At 37.2% G+C, this 21615-nt stretch overlaps 1 protein-coding gene across 4 annotated transcripts in view; it reads right to left on the bottom strand.

The window, feature by feature from the left end:
• The window catches only part of LOC131437982 (ubiquitin-like modifier-activating enzyme ATG7), a 205978-nt gene that overhangs the window by 19864 nt on the left and 164499 nt on the right, over window positions 1-21615 (bottom strand). For all 4 annotated transcript variants that reach the window (XM_058607701.1, XM_058607702.1, XM_058607703.1 and 1 more), the window contains 5 exons: window positions 17032-17190; window positions 16779-16967; window positions 16545-16718; window positions 16373-16488; window positions 16144-16312 (listed from right to left, as the gene is read on the bottom strand). In XM_058607701.1, the coding sequence (XP_058463684.1) occupies window positions 16144-16312; window positions 16373-16488; window positions 16545-16718; window positions 16779-16967; window positions 17032-17190 (807 nt within the window). The remainder of the gene's footprint in view (window positions 1-16143; window positions 16313-16372; window positions 16489-16544; window positions 16719-16778; window positions 16968-17031; window positions 17191-21615) is intronic.

Raw genomic sequence — 21615 nt, 5'->3', positions numbered from 1 at the left:
GAACAAACAGAAAAACTAATCAGCGATGCAAGTTAAAATACACTGGAAATGGCTAACAGAATCTTTCAAGAGAAAATGATGACTTTCTACTCAAAGTGCATAGAACAAGGCCTGACGGAAGATGTGACAAAAAAATTTAAATCCATATCGAAACAATTTCGATCTGGATAAAACATTTTAACACATTCAATACGAACAGAAACACATCCTTCAAAATATTGCAATGCAATATCCAAAGTTTACATAAAAACAAAGCCGAATTGAATAAAATACTAATAACTGAAAGTTATGACGCAGCACTACTATCCGAGACATGAACACAATTAAACTGGGAACAAACTACAAAATATCAAATAGCATCGTATCACCAAATTTTTCATTCATGATTTGACAACTACGGAGGATCTGGAATCGTCCTAAAAAAGATTAAAATTTTAATTATTTAAAAATCCCTCCGTTATCTGATACAACTCAGGCTATTGCCATTAATGTTCTATCACTGGAACTTGTCTTAGTGTCCATCTATATTAGCCCAACTGGAGAAAACAAAGCAATTGAGAGTGACTTAGATAAAATTTTCGGAGCACTGAGACCATATCGTAAAATTCTAGTTGGAGGTGACGTGAACGCACATCATCAAAGCTGGGGTAACAACCACACAGATAAACTTGGAGAAATTCTTATGCAACTAGTCAATGAAAACAATCTACTGCTTTTGAACGACGGATCGCCCACGTACATACCTGTAAGATTGGATCAAAATGCCACAGCCATAGATGTTACAATGAGCTCGACTGACATAATTACAAGTGTTACATGGAAAGTAACAGATATGGGAATCGGAAGCCATCATCTCGCAATCGAGATCAGTATTTCAACCGGAGCCATGAAACGACCGGACAGATATGTTCATAAGAATGCTAAAATATTTAAGGAGTAATCAGAACTGGATAGCACGACAGTTAAAGGGATAGACGATATACAAAAAAAACGTGAAACGAATATGCAAACAACACAAAAGAAAAATTAATAAAGAACGAAAATGTTGGTGGTCGCAAAGAGTAGACAACGCCTGGAAAGAAAAAACGGAAGCCAGAAAAGCTTTCAATAGGATATCCAGTCTAGAAAACATGATCGAGTTTAAGAAAAAGGCGGCCATATTCTAACGTATAAAAAGACAGGAAATAGCAGAAAAATGGAGAAGCTTCCCGGATGAAATAACCCTATTTGTTGGATCGAAAGAGCTATGGAACAAAATAGGACGACTGACTAGTGAAAAATATTCGAAACAAGAAAATAATGTGATCTATGAAAGTAGAATAGAAGCAGAATCGTTCATTGACAATCACTTCGGACAAGCAGAATACCAACAGCTACAACGCGGAGTAGCTGATTACGATCTTATGGATGAAAATAAATTAAAGGAAATACTAGAGAAAAAGAAAAAAAGATCAGCACCAGGTGAAGATCGAATAACATACGAAATGCTTCGTCAACTCAGCCCTGGAGTGAAAAGAAACCTGCTGACAGATTTGAACCGGATGTGGAGAAACGGATGTCCTAACGACACCTTAAAAACTATTAAAATAGTAGCCATACCGAAACCGGGAAAAGATCAATTCTCCGCAAAAGGCAAACGACCGATCTCACTGGTGCCTACGATCACTAAGGTGATGAACATAGCAGTGTTAGAAAAACTACAAGAATTTATCGAAGGTAAAAAAATATTACAAAGAACGTCATTTGGCTTTAGAAAAACACTTATCTACAAATACTTGTTAATAACATATGTTGTGAATCAAATAAAAGACAACAAACGTAAGGGATTTATAACTGCGATGGTATGTATTGATATGACTAACGCCTTCAGTACTGTAAGGACAAATAGATTGGAAAATATATTGCAATCGTATTTTGTGCCTGATGATATAAGTATATGGATCACGGGATTCCTTCGAAACCGACTGATGATCATGCATCTGAGAGATGAAACTGTATCTAGGACAGTAAGTAATGGGCTACCGTAAGGAGACGTGCTATCGCCAACACTTTTTAACATATACACCGCAGGATTACACGTAATTTCAGATGATGACTGCGTCCTGGTGCAACTCGCCGATGATTTGGATATTATTGTTCGTGGAAAAACATGAAAGATCTGCAAAGTAAAACACAAGATAAGCTGAACGATATTAGATGTTATACTGAAGAACTAAACCTACACATCAATGCGGAAAAAACCAAAACCATCCTGTTTACCAACAACGATAAATCATTACATTAGAACAAACCCGATAGAAAAAGTAAGAAGTCATCGATATCTAGGAGTGACATTTGATCGGTTTCAAAATTTTGGAATACACATAAAAGAGATTCGAAAAAAAATTGGGGACCGTCTGAATATGTTAAAAGTTATAAGTGGCAACAAAACAGGTAGCCACAAACGCTAAGTAATATATACACAGCACTCATTAGAAGCAACAAGGAATATAGTTGCTCAGTTACTAATAACGCACGAAAAGCAAATAAGCAGCTATTAAATGTTACAAATAATCAATGTCTACGCAAAATCACCGGATGTACGCGCAGCACACCTCTAAATGCACTAACAGCGCTTGCGGGAGAATTACCTTGGGAAAACAGAAGAGAATATGTGACGGGGAAAAATATTGCTAGATGGTTTGAATTAGATAATGTCGTAGCAGAACAACTGAGGAAGATAGAGGTAATTAGAACAGGAGAAGAAGATAAATTCTCCTACGTGGAAAAAATTTACTTCAAGAATAAGGAACTATATGACAAGATAATGGCACTAGAATCTATACCGAAAGCGAAACAAGGATACGACGAAATGGCAGTGTACTCGTCATTAGAAGGAATCGAAGGACAAAAGGAAAACACTCTCCCGATAAAAATGAAACAAATATCACTGGAAACCATTCTTAGTAAAAATAAAAACCGTGGAAGTATTTTCACGGATGCTTCGAAAATAGGACGAACATGCGGATTAGGAGTGTATATAGAAAATTATAATATTAGAAAATCCTTTAGACTAATGAAATACGTTAGTATAACAACTGCTGAAATACGCGCTCTAAGTATGGCAATGCAATATGTAGAAAAATGGAAACTATACATTCATGTAATATACACGGACTCAATGACGGCATGCCGAATATTGGAAGATGCGATGGAAACGAATAGAGCAACGAAATTGATAGCTGAAATTATAGAAACAGCCAGAAATTGGAAGATCACATTTCAATGGATTTCTAGCCATGTAGGAATTTGTGGTAATGATATAGCAGATCAGTTAGCAAGAGAAGGGACAAACCAAACAGATACATTACAACACGCACTTTTCGCGAAGGATGTGATATTGGAATTACGAAAGCAGATTACCGAAGCAGCACAAAAATGGTATGAAGAATATTCTTCAGAGAAGGAAAAAGGGTTTTTCGAAATTTAACCACTACTGCTAGAAAAAACCATGGTAGGATAGAAAAGATCTAAGTGGACAAGATATACGTCTTATAAATAGACTGATGACTGGACATAATTATGCAAAATACTGGCTCGCTCGAATGAAGATAGTCGAAAATGGAAATTGCGAACTGTGCGAAAAGGAAGAAACTGCAGAACATTCGATACTTTACTGTGTCAGACATAACATCATCAGATCTATGTATAGTTTTCAATGCACTCATGCGAGTTTAATTGACATATTCAAAACAAAGGAGATTACTTTGTATAAAAAAAGTAGTAGGATTTATTAAAAATTGTAAGCTGGATTACAACTTTATATAAAAGCACAACTTTATATAAAAGCACAACAGGGTATATAGTCTATATGACTGGCCCTTAAAAATTAGCTGTAACAGCACGACTACAAAAAAAAGAAGAAGAAGAAGATGAATATTCATATGCTGCGTATGTTGTTGAATATGTTAATAAAACGAACAGAGGTATTAGTAATTTACATCTCGAATTAGTTAAGCTACAAGGAGAATACCCTTATCAAGATTATGCTTCATTGCTGGAAAAAGTTATTATAAAAATGCTAAATTCAGTAGAAATGTGTACCCAAGAAGCTGCTTGGTACTTACTGCGTCAGCCAATGTCAGAATCAAACTAAAAAGTACAATTTATACCCACCATGTGGCCACATGAACGTATAAAGTCTAGGAAGCATACTAAACAAATGGACGAGGAAGATCAATACCAGAATAGAACAGAATCAATAAATGATTCTATCGATGTTTGGACGCTGAACATAGTGCAAAAACATTAAAAGCGTACAGATCTCGATGACATTGGTTTAGCTGACTTCGTAGCGTGTTACACGAAGAATAACAGTAACACGAATTCGTATAAGAAATGAAAGGCACCTCGCATTGTGCGATGGTTGAAATAAAAAAATATCTGAATTAAATGATCACAAGCGTGAAATGGTTCTTCTGTTTCTACCATTTCGAAATGAAGCTGGTGATATTCTCGATCGTAACAAGTTCATTGATTTGTATGATCGAAATAAAACTATCATATTCGACAAGTTGAAGGAATATGATTGCGCTATTAAGTTGGAACAGATCGTCGAAAAATATCTTCGTGTTGCACAAGGAAATGAAAGTGAAGATCAACAAAAATCCAAAGATAAACACAATGAGTACGTACGGGCCATAACTATGGAGCCCAACGATGATGATATAGAACAGTTGCTCCTGTGCTCTGTCAGCTGTCATAATAAAACGTACCAATGTCATGAGCAAACAGGATTATTGTGCTATGGTCAAGGCCACAAATGTAGATCAAAGAAAATTTATTTTACATTTGATTGATATTTTGCACGCCTTCGACGGGATGAACACGCCTTTGCAGATATTTTTCACTGGTTCCGCAGGATGTGGTAAAACGTTTACTCTGAGTATATTGATGGAGACTTATAAACGTTTTAGTCAAGTGCACAATTTGCTTAAAAACGCGTATGTTGCCTGTGCATCAAGAGGGAAAGCAGCGGTTGCTATTGGAGGTACTATAGTTCATACTGCTTTTCGAATTTCAATGGTACGTAGAAGTAATTCAAAACTTGGGATTGAAGCACTTCAACTGTATCGCAATGCTTTGCAGACGTTAAAGCGATTATCGACGAAGTAAGCATGATAGGTGCAGATATGTTTAATATTATTCACACACGGTTGCAAGACATCACTGGGAACTATGATGATCCTTTTGGCGGAATTCATATAATATTCTGTGGTAATCTTCGCCAAATGCCACCTGAGAACGCACGGCCAGTTTTCAAGCCATGTAAAAACTCTATTCTTGGACCTGTAGTTTGGCAATCACTTAATTTCTTCCCATTAGTTCAAGTTATGCGACTAGCTGATATTGAATTTTCTTCCATACTTACTAAAGGCTATAGCAGGATAAACATGTAAAATCTGCCCCCAAAGGAAATTCATATTGTTATACCACATTCGAAAGGTCATAGACTGTAAACTATTTTCTCAAAGTTTCAACCCTTTAACTGCCATATTGACGGAACTAGGGTGGTTCTATTGATTTTTATTTTATTTGATTTTTGAAGAAACTGCTTCTCCGAAAAATTTGAAAAAAATCAGGCATGTTTAAGGCATTATGGGAATGCTTTACAATTTTTTTCAAAATTTTTGAAAATGTATTTCTTTTATTAAAAAATACTAGAAAATTTTGAAACATATTTTTTCCCTCTTCCAATTTTTGCACCACCCTGGATTTTTTAGTGATAAATAAAGAATTTTTGGACATGTTAAAGTGGTATGTTTCCATATTTTTTTAAAATGTGGACGACCAAAATATTTGATTTTTTCTAAAAAATTAATAACAGTCGACCATGCGTCCCCATCGAATTCTGAGAGAAGGAAACGCATGGTGCTTTATCTTAGCAGTTTCTAGTAGTAGTCGACCATGCGTTCCCATAAAGTTCTCTTAAAAGGGAAACGCATGGTGCTTTGTTCTAGTAGTTTATGATGCAACTCAAGCGCAAGGCTTAGAAATCAAAGTAACGAAAAGAAGGAAATGGTTTTTACAGGTTTAATATGGTCAAATATCATTGAGCTTCGTGATATGCTGGTGTAAATGAGAAAGATTTATTCGTATTTTCGTTCGAATTGCGAACGGAAAGTTCTAATAAGATAATATTATCAATCCTTGGATTGGAACGAGTGCAACAAGTATCGGAATATAGTAGTTCTGGAACAGAAGCTTTCGAAAAGGATGTTCTGCCAAGTAATTTTGGATTTAAAGCTTTATCACGAGATGACCCAATTGAGACACACAGATCACAAAAAAGCTATTCGGGCCGGTAATAAGTCTCATTTTTAAAAGCTTACAAGTACTATATCGAGTACACTACAAATTCGACTGGATATTTGGGAATCCAGCGCCGTTGCTGTGAATGCGTTATTGGCAATAGAACTGTTGGTTGCTATTCACACGAGGCCGCCATTATTCACTACCTTTCCTTATGTTCGGTTTTTATCCAGAATTGTGAGACCGGCGAAAATATTGTCAGAAATGCTAATATCAGAACAGCTACCAAGTGACGATGATAATTCTATAGAATAAACGAAAAGAATCAGAGAGAAAATGTGTGCATTGAAACAGCAATGTATTTTTATAACATTTTTATCCCATTTCCTATTTAAATGAAAAATACAGTCAATAATTTTCAGAATTTTTTCGTGACCTTTCTTACATGAAACTTCTTAATCATTTCATAAAGACAATCGAAGTTTCAATTTAATAATTGACCCTTTTGAGTCTTAGTTCTGACTCCTACTGCGTCCATTAGTTCATCCAATAGCAAAATTTTATTAAAAATGATGTGCTGATAAAAAAAAACTCCAAGTGGGTTATGAAATCAACCACAAAATGTATAAAAATTTCAGCTTATTTTAAAATTTATAGCAGTTCATCGTTTGGTTTAAATAATATGATATTTAAAAAATAAGAGGAATATGCTTTATTAAACTCAAATTAATGTGACTATATTAGTATTACATTAGGATAAGAATTCTATGTAAAAGTGATGCCACGGCGAAGAACAACTTATGTAAATTGCCTTAAGAAATAAACGTATTTATGGAAAAACAATTCTAAGAAATCGATTCCAACCTTCATCAGTGGCCACTTTTGTTTGACACCAATATAAAAAAAAGAAAAAATTAAATTCACTGCTGTTTCAACTCGCTATGCATTTAGTGAAATGCACAGAGCTGGCAAAAAGAAAACCGCGTTGTACGAGACCCAACAGTGCAAAACGATTTTACTATTTCATGAAACACTATCGAATCATCGAATTATATACAGTCACTCGCTCTAGTTCTTGGCTGCCGTAACCGAACTGCATATGTGTGATACTCGCAACGTTCATATATTACTACCATTCATATATAAACCACATACCAGTAAGTTCTCGCTTTGTAGCTTTCTAGGTTGTACCCGAAGTATGATCGTGTATGTATTATGCAAAGGTTGATACTCATTTCCTTCTTTCCGTAACTTTGATTTCTAAGCCCTGCGCTTGAGTTGCATCATAAACTACTAGAACAAAGCACCATGCGTTTCCGTTTTAAGAGAACTTTATGGGAACGCATGGTCGACTGTTATTGATTTTTTAGAAAAAATCAAATATTTTGGTCGTCCACATTTTTAAAAAATATGAAAACATATCATTTTAACATGTCCAAAAATTCTTTATTTATCACTAAAAAATCCAGGGTGGTGCAAAAATTGGAAGAGGGAAATAATATGTTTCAAAATTTTCTAGTATTTTTTAATAAAAGAAATACATCTTCGAAAATTTTGAAAAAAATTGTAAAGCATCCCCATAATGCCTTAAACATGCCTGATTTTTTTCAAATTTTTCGGAGAAGCAGTTTCTTCAAAAATCAAATAAAATAAAAATCAATAGAACCACCCTAGCTCCGTCAATATGGCAGTTAAAGGGTTGAAACTTTGAGAAAATTGTTTCCAGTCTATGACCTTTCGAATGTGGTATAACAATATGAATTCCCTTTGGGGGCAGATTTCACATGCTTATCCTGCTATAGCCTTTGTAATGGTATGCCACTTACTGATTCTGAAAATGAGCGTTTTGAAAGCCGCTTTCGAACAGCTGAGTGTAAACAAAATGTTCCGAATGCTATACGTCTCTTCCATCGCAATATTGATGTTGAAAGATATAATACGAAAGCATTGCGTGAACGAGAGGGCTATGATTTTATTGTCAACGATGTTTCCACAGGTTATCGAAATGCGAAACAACTAGCTAGTGCTAAATTAAAGATGCATAAGATGAGCGTAGTGGAAACGTAGTCGCTTGGAATGCCCTATATGATCTCAACTAACATTGATGTCGAAGATGTGCTAGTTAACGGGGCCATAGGAGAAATTTGTCGAACATGATAATCCTGATGAGCGCATTCTTCGATTATGGCTAAAATTTGAGAGTAATATTATCGGTGCCAGCTTAAAGATCAAATCTAGACCTTAGGTGTATTCTAATCCAGGTCTATTGCAATTTGATTGGGTACCTATTTTAAAACGATCAGCTAATATTAAGCTTGGCAGCCTCAACTGCAAAAGAATTGAATTTCCGATAGTTAGTGCATGTGCACCCACGGTCCAGGAATCGCAGGAAGGTAAATTTTCTGAAATTGTACTTGACTACGATAAATTTTTGGAACAACAACTAGTTTATGTTGGGTTGTCACGGGTGACAACAATGGATGGGCTTTGCTTAACTAACCAAAATAACATCTTTAAATTTTGGCACTCGAAGGGCAGTGATTCGCACAGAATGACGAAACTGAGAACAGAATTAAACTGACTATCCAGTCACAAACTATCCACAATCAGTGATGCACTGTTCGATATGACGAATCATGGTTCTAGCTTAATCAGTTTCAATGTTCAAAGCTTAACTGCTCATACTTCAGATATTTCAACTGACAATACACTAACCAAAGGTAATATTTTAACATTTAGCGAAACTTGGTTAGACAATTGTTCTGCAGTGAATATAACAGGTTACAATTGCATCGCCGAAACAAACGCTCTAATTGTAGAGCTGGTAGTGTTGCGTTTTACCTAAAGGACACTGCGTCTTTGATTGCTACTGTTCATAAACTCGAACAGCTTAGTGAGCAATATGACGAAAATTTTATTTTTTTTTTTTTTCATAAATACGTTTATTTCATAGGCAATATACATAAGTTTTTCTTCGCCGTGGCATCCACAATACATAGTAGTTTAAACCTAATACATTTCGAATATCATATTAGTATGTTGGTACTCATTAGTTAATCTAAACACTGTTTTTATCAAGCGAGTTGCTATTTTAATTACATTAAATAAAATACATTTATTTTGTACATGATCTTATAACTATTTCAGGATTGTTTGTATCAGTTCACCACTTATATTCAATATCCTATAGTTGGCTATTGGTTGAACTCATGGAAGAGAAAACAATCTAACATAAAATAAAATTTAAATTGGAACTCCAATGGATTTAATGAAATGATAAAGAAGTTTCATGTATGGAAGGTCACGACAAGCAAGAATGTCGCGAACTGGGACATTGGATAGTCTACCTTGGGTACGCAAGGAATTTATTAGTTGAGATCTGACATCACGAAACTCCACGCATGTCCAAACAACATGGTCAATATCGCGGTAACCTTCGCCGCAAGCACAATGATTAGTCTCGGAAAGTCCAATTCGAAGGAGATGTGCATCTAACGTGTAGTGATTGGACATGAGTCTGGACATCACACGAATGAAATCTCTACTCACATCCAGTCCCCTGAACCATGCCTTTGTCGATATTTTAGGAATAATTGAGTGCATCCACCGACCCAGATCATCTTTATCCCAAGAAGCTTGCCAGCTGGCAAGTGTTCTTTGGCGAGACGCGCTATAGAATTCGTTGAAAGCAATCGGTCTCTCATAAATTTCACCCTCAATAGCACCACGTTTGGCTAAAATATCGGCTCTTTCATTGCCTGGAATGGAGCAATGAGCCGGAACCCAAACTATTGTGATTAGATAATTATTATTCAATATGTCGTTCAGACACTGTTTTATTTTACCCAAGAAAAACGGTTCATTTTTGCCAGCAGCGTTTGAGCGAATGGCTTCAATTGCACTCAGACTATCTGTGAAGAGGTAATAATGGTTTGGAGATAATGTGACGATTACATTCAAGCTATAATGAACTGCTGCTAACTCTGCTATATAAACAGATGCAGGTTCTTGAAGCTTGAATGAGGCCGAAACATTATTGTTGAACATACCAAACCCTGTCGCTTCTTCCATTCGCGATCCGTCCGTGTAAAACATTTTCTCAGAGTTAATATGCCTGAACTTACTTGAAAATATTTTTGGGATTTCCATAGAGCGTAGGTGGTCCGGGATTCCACGCACTTCGCGCTGCATGGATGTGTCGAAAAATAAAGTTGAGTCAGGTACATTTAGGAGGCTGACACGGATAGGAATATATCTTGAAGGGTTGATTTCCTGTGACATATGGTTAAAATATACTGTCATGAATTTTGTTTGAGATCGAAGCTCGACTAGTCGTTCGAAATTATTAATTACCATGGGATTCAGCACATCACATCTTATTAGCAGGCGTGATGAAAGCTCCCAAAATCGATCTTTTAATGGAAGAACTCCCGCCAGAACTTCAAGACTCATTGTATGTGTCGAATGCATGCAGCCTAAAGCAATTCGCAAACAACGGTACTGAATTCGCTCAAGTTTGATAATATGAGAATTTGCAGCGGAACGAAAACAAACGCATCCATATTCCATCACTGAAAGTATCGTTGTCTGATACAATTTTATTAGATCTTGCGGATGAGCACCCCACCAAGACCCTGTTATTGTTCGAAGAAAATTTACTCTTTGTTGGCATTTCGTTATCAGATACCTAATGTGTCCTCCCCACGTGCATTTGGAATCAAACCACACCCCGAGGTATTTGAAAGTCAAAACCTGTTCGATTATTCTTCCCATCATATGAAGCTGAAGTTGCGCGGGATCATGCTTTTTTGAAAAGACGACCAGCTCTGTTTTCTCCGCAGAGAATTCGATACCAAGATGAACAGCCCAAACGGACAATTTATCTAAGGTATCTTGCAATGGTTTTTGCAGATCAATAGCTTTGGATCCAGTAACTGAAACCACGCCATCATCTGCCAATTGTCTTAGTGTACATGGGGTTACTAGACAGCTGTCAATGTCATTCACGTAAAAATTATAGAGGAGCGGACTGAGGCATGAGCCTTGCGGGAGACCCATGTAGCTAATTCTGATTGTTGCCAAATCGCCATGTGAAAAATGCATGCGTTTCTCTGACAAAAGGTTGTGCAAATAATTATTTATAACCGCTGGGAGTCCATGTTGGTGGAGCTTGTCTGAAAGAACATCAATGGAAACTGAATCAAATGCTCCTTTAATGTCTAAAAATACAGATGCCATTTGTTGCTTTTGAGCGAAGGCAATTTGGATGTCAGACGAAAGTAATGCAAGGCAATCATTCGTCCCTTTATTTCTACGGAAGCCAAACTGAGTATCTGACAACAAACCGTTCGTCTCGACCCAAGTGTCGAGACGTCGTAGAATAATTTTTTCGAACAATTTTCTGATGCAGGACAACATCGCAATGGGTCTATATGAGTTGTGATTGGAAGCTGGTTTCCCCGGCTTTTGAATGGCGATAACTTTCACTTGTCTCCAGTCAGGTGGAACAATATTTTGCTCAAGAAACTTGTTGAACAATTCCAACAAACGTCTTTTTGCGAGGTCGGGCAGATTCTTCACCAAGTTGAATTTAATTCTGTCCAATCCAGGAGCGTTATTGTTACAAGACATGAGTGCTATAGAAAATTCCATCATTGAAAAGGGGCTATCAATGGAATCATCATTTGAAGAAGACTCCCTAACAATGCTATGCGTAGGAACGGAATCTGGACAAACTTTCCTCGCAAAATCAAATATCCATCGATTCGAGTACTCCTCACTCTCATTTCCTACGTTACGATTCCTCATTCGTCTGGCCGTATTCCAAAGAGTGCTCATTGAGGTTTCTCTTGACAAACCTTCCACAAAATGTCTCCAATAGCTGCATTTCTTAACCCGAAGTATGTTCTTGTACTTGGTTTCTAAAACCAAGAATTTTTCAAAATTCTGAGGAGTTCCTCCTCCTCGTTTTAAAAACGTCTTGAAAGCATTTTGTTTCGCGTGTTTAGCATCTGAGCACTCTTTGTCCCACCAAGGATTTGGAGGTCTTCTGTTAGACGATGGACCAAGAAATCGTTTGGTTTGGGCTTGTTCTGCGGCCTCCAGAATCGAACAAACGAGGAAGTCATATTCTTCAAGTGGGGGAAGCTCTTCCATTGAAGTTAAGACACTTGAAATATTACTTTGGTATTTAATCCAGTCAATATTTTTTGTCAAATCATATGGAATATTAACTGAATTAGCAATGCCTTTGTTACTGCTAATTGAGATGATGATTGGTAAATGATCGCTACCATGTAAATCAGGAAATACTTTCCAGGTGCAATCTAGTCGAATTGAAGTCGAACAAAGAGATAAATCTAATGCACTTGGACGTGCAGGAGGTCTTGGGATCCGTGTCATGCTACCCATATTTAGTACCGTCATGCTAAAATTGTCGCAAATATTATATATTAGAGATGATCTGCTATCATTGTAAACGGAACCCCACATCATTCCGTGCGAATTGAAATCTCCTAAAATCAAACGTGGAGCAGGAAGGGCTTCGACAATTTCATTAAGCTGTCGTTGTCCAACTTGAGCTCTTGGAGGAATATATACCGAAGCAATGCAAATGTCCTTTCCTTTAATGTTTATTTGACAAGCAACAACTTCTATACTAGAAGTCGAAGGAATGTTTAATCTATAAAAGGAATAACATTTCTTAATTCCTAAAAGCACTCCACCATACGGGGAGTCTCTGTCGAGACGTATAATGTTAAAGTCAATAAAATTTAAGGCTATGTTTGATGTAAGCCATGTTTCGCACAAAGCAAATACATCACATTTTTGACTATGCAACAAAACTTTAAATGAATCAAGTTTTGGCATGATGCTTCGACAATTCCACTGCAGGACAGTGATTGAATCATTTGCGGCGGATGATAAATTATCCATCAAATGATACAAAACCTGAAAGAGCTGGCCATTGAGCTGATAACTGTTTCAAAAAAGTTCTAGCTATTGGAAGGAATGCTGTTATGATGGTCTTTAGAGGTTCAGAAATATTGAATGCAGCGAAAATCCATTCTACAATTTCCGAAAATTTCAGTAATCCTGTTGGTGAATGTGAAATGGAGCCCACTGGATTATTGTCTTTTCTTGAGCTAGTTCCTGGATTGGTTTGTGAATTTGACAAACCAGGAGGCACAGTTTTTGGTTTTAAATTTGGCTTTTTAGCTTTAACACGGGGGTCTTTTTTTGAAGGTATAATTTTAGGTGTCTTTTTTGGTATTTTGTGGTTTGTTAATCTCCTCTTAACAGACCCTTGAGGAGTGACAAACGAGGTATCTTCACTATTTCCGTCAGAGTCAGATTCCTCTGGCTCCGCAAGATTTGAAAAACCGTTTTCGGTTTCCAAAGGGGAGACATGTATGACCGTTTTGAGCATTTCTGCATATGTGCGCTTAGACCGTGCTTTTAAAGAAAGCTTCATTTTGTCTTTACGCAGCTTAAATGCAGCGCACACTGAAAGATCATCATGAGGGCTTTCCCCACAATAAACACATTTTTCAACATCTTTATCGCAAAGATTATCCTTATGAGGCCCTTGACATTTGATACATTTGGACTTATTACTACAGTAAGTAGCTGTATGTCCGAATTTTTTACAGTTCGTGCAATTCATAACATGCGGTACGAAAAGCCGAACAGGAAGACGAATTTTATCGATATAGACATGGCTAGGCAATGCAGATCCGGCAAATGTTACGCGAAACGAATCTGAGGGACGATAAGACTTTTTTCCATCGACAATAGATGCTGAGTACAATTGTTTGCACTCGAGTATCTTAACTCCCTCAAGCATGGAGTTTTTAAAACGGCCAACTCCATTTTTAAGTAAATCATCTGCTGTCAGACTTGCTTCAGTCACAACACCGTCAATTTCTACCTCCTTCGATGGAATGTAAACTCGATATTCAATAGCAAATAATTTACAGGTTACAATATCGTTTGCCTGTTTCAAGTCGTTAACTACAACTCGAATTTTATCTCTATTAACCTTACAGATTTCTTTAACTTCAGAGAAATGTGATGTCAAATCCTTTGTAATTTGCATCAAGTTTAAAATCTTTTCTTTTTTTCGAAGATAGACTATCCATGGCCCAGTGGTACCCTGTGGATAATGTTTAGCCCTCGGAGTATTTAAACTTTTACTAGTATCCGGAATCGGATTCGGATGATCTTCCATGAGATCATCCATTACATTAAAATTTTTTTTGTAAATTAATAATACCAAAATAAAAACTTATGTTTAGTAAAATTTAAATTAAATTAAATTAAATTAAATCTACCTTGTAGCTGATGTCTCTGTTCCTTTATCGTGAAGAACGACGTGAAGCTCTTCCAACGATTTCCAATTGGCAGTCTTTTGCTGTTTCCAATTGGCAGTCTTCTGTCGTTTACTGCTATCTCAGTTGCTCTGCCGTCGTTGTGAACACCACTGCACTTGCTGTACCTGACCCCAGGTACAGTGCTTTTGCTCTTGGTGGCGATCAAATGCGATGCTTGCAGTGTAGCACCTCGCGATATATGCCGTCTCTTTTGATCCTACGCAGCGTACAAATTCTGGTACCTGGTAGATCAGCACTGGGTTGCTTTAGCACCTCTGTGCCTTTGCACCCCTTCGTCTTCGCACCTTTATGCGATGGCACCTCTGTGACTCGTCACTTCTATGCTCTCGCACCTCTGTGTCTCTACACCTCTGTGCGTATGAACGGGATGGCCTTCGTTGCTAGCTTTCCAGTCGGGAAACGCCCCGAATATTGCGTTTGCTATGGGCAGTTTAACTACCTGAAGCTTAGAATTGTCTCGGTAGCAGCCGTTAACTCACGAGCCAGTACAATCGAAACACAACCTCTTCGCTTGAATGGTTTTTACTGAATGACGAAAATTTTATGTTGGCGGACAATTTCGGTGACATATGTGCAATTGATATTACGCTAAATGGTATAAAAGTATTGTTGGTTGTTCTATATATTTCGCCAGATACAACCTACAAAGAGAAGCAATTTTTCATCACGCGTGATTTATTTTTATATTCACGTAAAATTACGCCGATGATAGTTGTGGGGGATTTCAATATAGATGCCTCAAAACAAGATAATATTAAATTCATTGATTTCATGAGCAACTATATGAAGTTGGATATGAAATCTGCTCCTTCACAAGCTACTACCCTTGGAGGCACATGTATTGATCTCGTATTTGCTAGGAACATCAATGTAGAAAGCCGTAGATATATATCATACTTTTCATATCACAGGCCTATTGTATCATTGATCAATCCAGCGAATTAATGTTTCCTTCATTGGAAGATTATAATCGATTGTGAACGCTACACCTACACCAACCATATCAGTATCGCACCCACGGACAACAGTTCAGCCTGGAATTAGATGACGGAAGTCAGCGGCATCCATCGAAATTCGAATTCAACTCATCACTCTCCATCACAAACGCTTTCATAAAAGGTTCTTTTCAGAGCCACCATTATTTTATTGTAAAGAACTATTCTGGATATTTCATAATATTTGTGTTTCAGAATGTTTAATGTAACTAATCTGTACTTTAGTTTAGGTGCATCGTTTCAAATTCTAGTAGTGAAAAAGGAGAATGCTTGCATAATTCATACAATTGAACAACTAATTGATATTCGGAAGTGTTAGGGACCTGTCAGTTGTTTTCGTATTCACTACATCCAGTTATGTCTCTGACATTACCCACCCGCCTTTTTTTAAGTTCGGTCAGACACGGATAACGTACCGTTGAAAACTTCTCGTGCTATTAAAGTGTACTACATGCAGTACATACCTTTGAGCAGGCTATACACTCCGAGAAACGTTCAGTTGCTGTGATTAGATAATCAAAGCTGCATATATTGCCTCGAATCGAATGCGGCACAATTCCCAATATATCTTCTGGAATATCTTCTCGATTAATAGTATCATTTGATAATTGATAGAAAGCGGAAGCAGCATCTCTAAAAATATTAGTTTCGATGTTGTTCATAGTGTATTATTCTTCTATAACATAAATTTACCGAAATTTGTGCTGCAGTAATGCTATTGTTAATTCCACAGCTAAACTTGAAGCAATGTTCGCGACGGCTGGCCGTGTAACAGTGCATTGTTGATCCAAAGTTCGATCTTTGAGAGACTTTAAAATAAATGTAACATTTATCAACATAACAAAGTGGAATAAGTAACACTTACATTTCCTGGCGCTACAATATCATTGCAGAAATAACAACCTAAATTAGAGCCTTCAATTTCTTTTAAGCCCTCAATTACCCGAGAAGACGTACATGAAGACTTGGAAGTAGATATATTGGTTCCATGCCTCATTACTAAGAAACTGTCAAATCCAAGAGCGGTATTGATAGTCATCTGAAAACAAAATAAGAAAAAAATGCTAGAAACTATAAACTCTATTAAGTAAATTTATACCTTTCCGTAGAAGGCTGCCAGCATAGTTGGAAGCCATCGACTTTCGCGAGAATCTGTGAGAAGAAATACTACATCGTGACAGTTTATTAGATTTTTCAATGTATTCAGAGTCTCATTTATATCGCTTTTTCGCAGTTCTCCTACAGAGTGAGCCGGCATTGGAATTTGAAGACAATAACCTGTTGATGTCTATAAATAACAAATAAATAATATGGCTGGGACATATATATATATATATAAGAAATTATTATACCACAAACGGATGAATTTGTTTCAGCCGTTCCGCGGCAGTGGATGCTTTAGGTTTACCTCCGTTAAGCGCATCGTCGTACATAAACAAATTTTGTCGAACTGGATTAGACAGTGAAACTTTTCCACAGTCCACGAATGTTATTTGATGCGCACCCCATGCCTTTGGAGAAGATAAAACAAATTTCAAATAATACCGGTAAGAAGTGCGTGTCTATAATGAACATTTGGTGTGAACGAGTGTAATTTTTTTTGTTAGTATGACATCTTCCAAACACATTTAATATGCATTAAATCATTGAACTAACAAGATTATATTTTTTAATTGTGTTAAGGATGTAGAAATGGTGAAAAGCATTATTTTAACCTTTCTCATATAGAAAGGTTATGTAATCACTGTGAAAACCGACTTTTGAACCGAGGCCTGGAGGGCCGAGTGTCATATACCATTCGACTCAGTTCGTCGAGTACGCAAAATGTCTGTGTGTGTATGTGTGTGTATGTGTTATTTTTGCCTTTCTCATATAGAAAGGTTATGCAATCACTGTTAAAACCGACTTTTGAACCGAGGCCTGGAGGGCCGAGTGTCATATACCATTCGACTCAGTTCGTCGAGTACGCAAAATGTCTGTGTGTGTGTATGTGTGTGTATGTGCGTATGCGTGTATATAACGTTTTTTTGCACTAACTTTTCTCGCAGATTCTTACAAACTTAGATTCAAATGAAAGGTCTTGTAAAATTCCTGAATATTATTTGGATTCGACTTCCGGTTCCGGAATTATGGGGTAAAATGTGCAAAAAATTGTGAAAATAAATGCACTAACTTTTCTCAGAGATGGCTGAACCGATTTTCACAAACTTAGATTCAAATGAAATGTTGAGGTCCCATACAAAATTCCTGAATATTATTTGGATCCGACTTCCGGTTCGGGAGTTATGGGGTAAAATGTGCAAAAAAAAAGAAAATATGTGTTCTAACTTTTCTCATAGATGGCGCGACCGATTTTTACAAACTTAGGTTCAAATGAAAGGTCCAGTGGTCCCATGCTTAATTCCTGAATTTCATGCGGATCCGATTTCCGGATCCGGAAATATAGGGTAAAGTGGGTTAAAAATTGTATACCATCACTGAAAATGGGGAAAAACCTTTAAAAAATTTCTAAATCGACCTCAAATCTTTTATAATTAATAGTTTTTATCAGTAGACGGTCAAACAATCCGATTTTGGTTATTCTTTTAAGAATCGAAGAAAATTATTTTGAAGAATACCACAGTATTATATATGATAGTATGATTGATATGAGAAAGGCATTTAAATTTTTGATTTAAATTTAAAAATTTGGTTTTGTCTCTTTTGCTGCTCATGGGGTACATCGGCGTCATACATCTATTTGACGATCTCAGCTATATGTGGTAGTAGCAGTGACGATTGTGATCTCGAACACAATATGTCACAACAAATCGTTATTACTTTGTAGTGAATACGACTTACTTCACTATAGGGCGCCTTTTCAAAATTTACCCTCTGAGAGAGTGATAAGTTTTTGATCATGAATATCTATTGTTGTATTTAACGAATCAACATAATTTTTGCTATATGTCATCGGAAATATGATATCAATATTATGATGAAATTTTCAATTGTGTGACATAATCTAAAAAAATTCAAAGTTAAACTTTTCTTGATGTTTGGTATCAACGAGTATCAAAGAGGAAAACACATGACGCTTGTTTGCCTTTCGCGTAATTTGAAAGCTCATAGCTCAGTGATTTGTGGAAGGATTTATATAATCTAACTACCAATAGATTAGAAATTTTTCAACTTGAACGTGTATTGCAACAATATTGAAGTGTTTCAATGGTACATCATTGAAAAACCTGTTTGATTTGACTCATTTCGACACCAACCAATCAGAACGCGTTCTGGGAAAGAAAACAAAATATGTTCTCCATCGATATAAAAGACGAATGTTTCAGCAAAGGACTGCAAGCAACAATCCGTTTACTGAAGGCTACAAAATAACTGTTCCGGCTTTGAACCACTACAAAGCAGTAGAATGTTATCTAAAGCAGACAAAAGCGGAATACTTCACACATGATATTGCCGCCAACAAACCTATGAATGTTGTACTTCGAGGACTACCCGACATGATGGAAGCCGAACTAAAGCAGGCACTGTCGGAGGCTGGACTAAAGCCTGTGATTGTGTTTAAAATGAAACGACACAACATGGACAATCGAAAGTACCGAGATCAACTGTACTTTATTCATCTTTATGGCTCCATCACCATGAGTTAACTGAAAACGATGAAATCGTTGTTTCATATAATCATCGAGTGCCAAAAGTATAAACCGGTACATCGGGATGTCACATAATGCACGAACTGTTTAAACTACGGCAATGGAGCGAGGAATTGCCACATGAAAAGTCGGTGCGGGCAATGTGAAAATCCCACACTACCAACGAATGCCTACTAGATGAAATCGCAGTAAAATGTGTGAACTGCGATGGCCACCATCCAACTACTAGCAAATCGTGTTAGATCAAATCAACGCCTCAGGCAAATTCATCATCCAATATGCAATATACTGAGTTGGTTGTAATAAATTGGAATGCTTGCTCACTCAGGAGCAAAACTGCTGAATTGTCCGACTTTCTTCAAGAGAAGAATGTCGATATTGCTATTTTAACTGAAACTCATCATAAACCTGAAATTTCTATTTTGATTTCCAATTACAGAATTCACAGGCTCGACAGGACAACTACCAGAGGAGGGGGAGTTGCCATTGCCATTAAACGATCCCTTCAGCACAGGCTTCCGTCAGCTTAGAAATTGCAACTTATAGAAGCCATCGGAATGAAGATTACAACGACGATGGGACCCATCATCATCATTGCAGCGTACTGCCCCAAAGAAGACAATCTTCGAGATGGTACGTGTGCATCATTGAAGCGAGATCTTGCTATGCTCACTCGACGACAGAACAAATTCATCATTGCTGGGGACCTAGTCGGTGTTGAACAGTCGTTCGCACCGCACGCGTATAGCTCTTGGCTCCTGGAAATTTTTTTGGCTACCTAGAGTTTCATTAATTCAAGGCTTCAGTCTTTTTCAAGGCTACCTGAATCACTAACAGTCTTTTGTCGTGAATACGACTTACTTTACTATGGGACGCCTTTTCAAAATTTACCCTATGAGAGAGTGATAAGTTTTTGATCGTGAATATCTTCTGTTGTATCTAATGAATCAACATAATTCTTGCAACATGCCATCGGAAATATGATCACAATTATATGATAAAATTTTCAGTTGTGTGACATAATCTTAAATAGTTCAAAATTAAACTTTTTTTAAATGTTTGGTACAAACGAGTGTCAAAGAGGATAATTCATATGGCGCGTTTGCCTTTCTCGTATTTTGGAAGCTCATAGCTCAGTGATCTGTAGAAGGATTTATATAATCTAACTACCAATAGAATCGAAAATTTTCAACTTGAACGTGTATTGCAACAACATTGAAGTTTTTCAATAGTATACTATTGAAAAACCTGTTTGATTTTACCCATGACAGCACCAGCCAATCAGAACGCGAGATGTCTGCATCTATACAAGAGCATCCATATAAAAGTTGAGTGCTTCATTTTTCCTACCATTCGTCATCTAACACTCGATGTGGATAGACGAATAACCTACTACGACTAATTTTGATTTTGTTTTATTTTTTATTCGCAGTTGTCTACCTACCCAAGCTATGGGTAAAAACCGCCATAGATCCGAGAAGGATCCAAAGGATGCTAAGCGTCTGAAGCCAAGTGATGTACAGGTAAACGACCGTTTGCTGAGTAAAAACCAATATGCTGATCTGCCAGTAGATGTCGAAGAGGAACTGCAGAAGAAGGAAAAAATGCCGCCTTTCTACCTGAAGGGCTTCCCACCAACTCTACGCTCGGATTTCAACACACTGATCAGCAAAGGACTACAGGCAACAATCCGTTTATGTACTGAAGGCTACAAAATAACTGTTCCGGCTTTGAACCACTACAAAGGAGTGGAATGCTATCTGAAGCAGACAAAAGCGGAATACTTCACACACGATATTGCCGCCAACAAACCTATGAAGGTTGTAATTCGAGGACTACCCGACATGATGGAAGCCGAACTAAAGCAGGCACTGTCGGAGGCTGGACTAAAGCCTTTGATGGTATTTAAAATGAAGCGCCATAATACGGACAAAAAGTTTAGAGATCAACTGTACCTGATTCATCTGGAGAAGGGCTCCATCACCATGAGTCAACTGAAAACGATTAAATCGTTATTTCACATAATCATCGAATGGCAAAAGTATAAACCGGTACATCGGGATGTCACACAGTGCACGAACTGTTTGAACTACGGCCATGGAGCGAGGAATTGCCACATGAAAAGTCGGTGCGGGAAATGTGCCGAACCACACAATACCAACGATTGCCTACTAGATGACATCGCTGTAAAATGTGTGAACTGTGATGGCGACCATCCATCTACTAGCAAATCGTGTCCCAAACGTGCTGAGTTCACAAAAATTCGACAACAGGCATCCCGTAAAC

This window comes from Malaya genurostris, chromosome 3, assembly GCF_030247185.1.
Source record: "Malaya genurostris strain Urasoe2022 chromosome 3, Malgen_1.1, whole genome shotgun sequence".
NCBI lineage: Eukaryota > Metazoa > Arthropoda > Insecta > Diptera > Culicidae > Malaya > Malaya genurostris.
The sequence above is the reverse complement of the archived record's forward strand: the minus strand, read 5'-3'. Positions and strand labels throughout refer to the sequence as shown.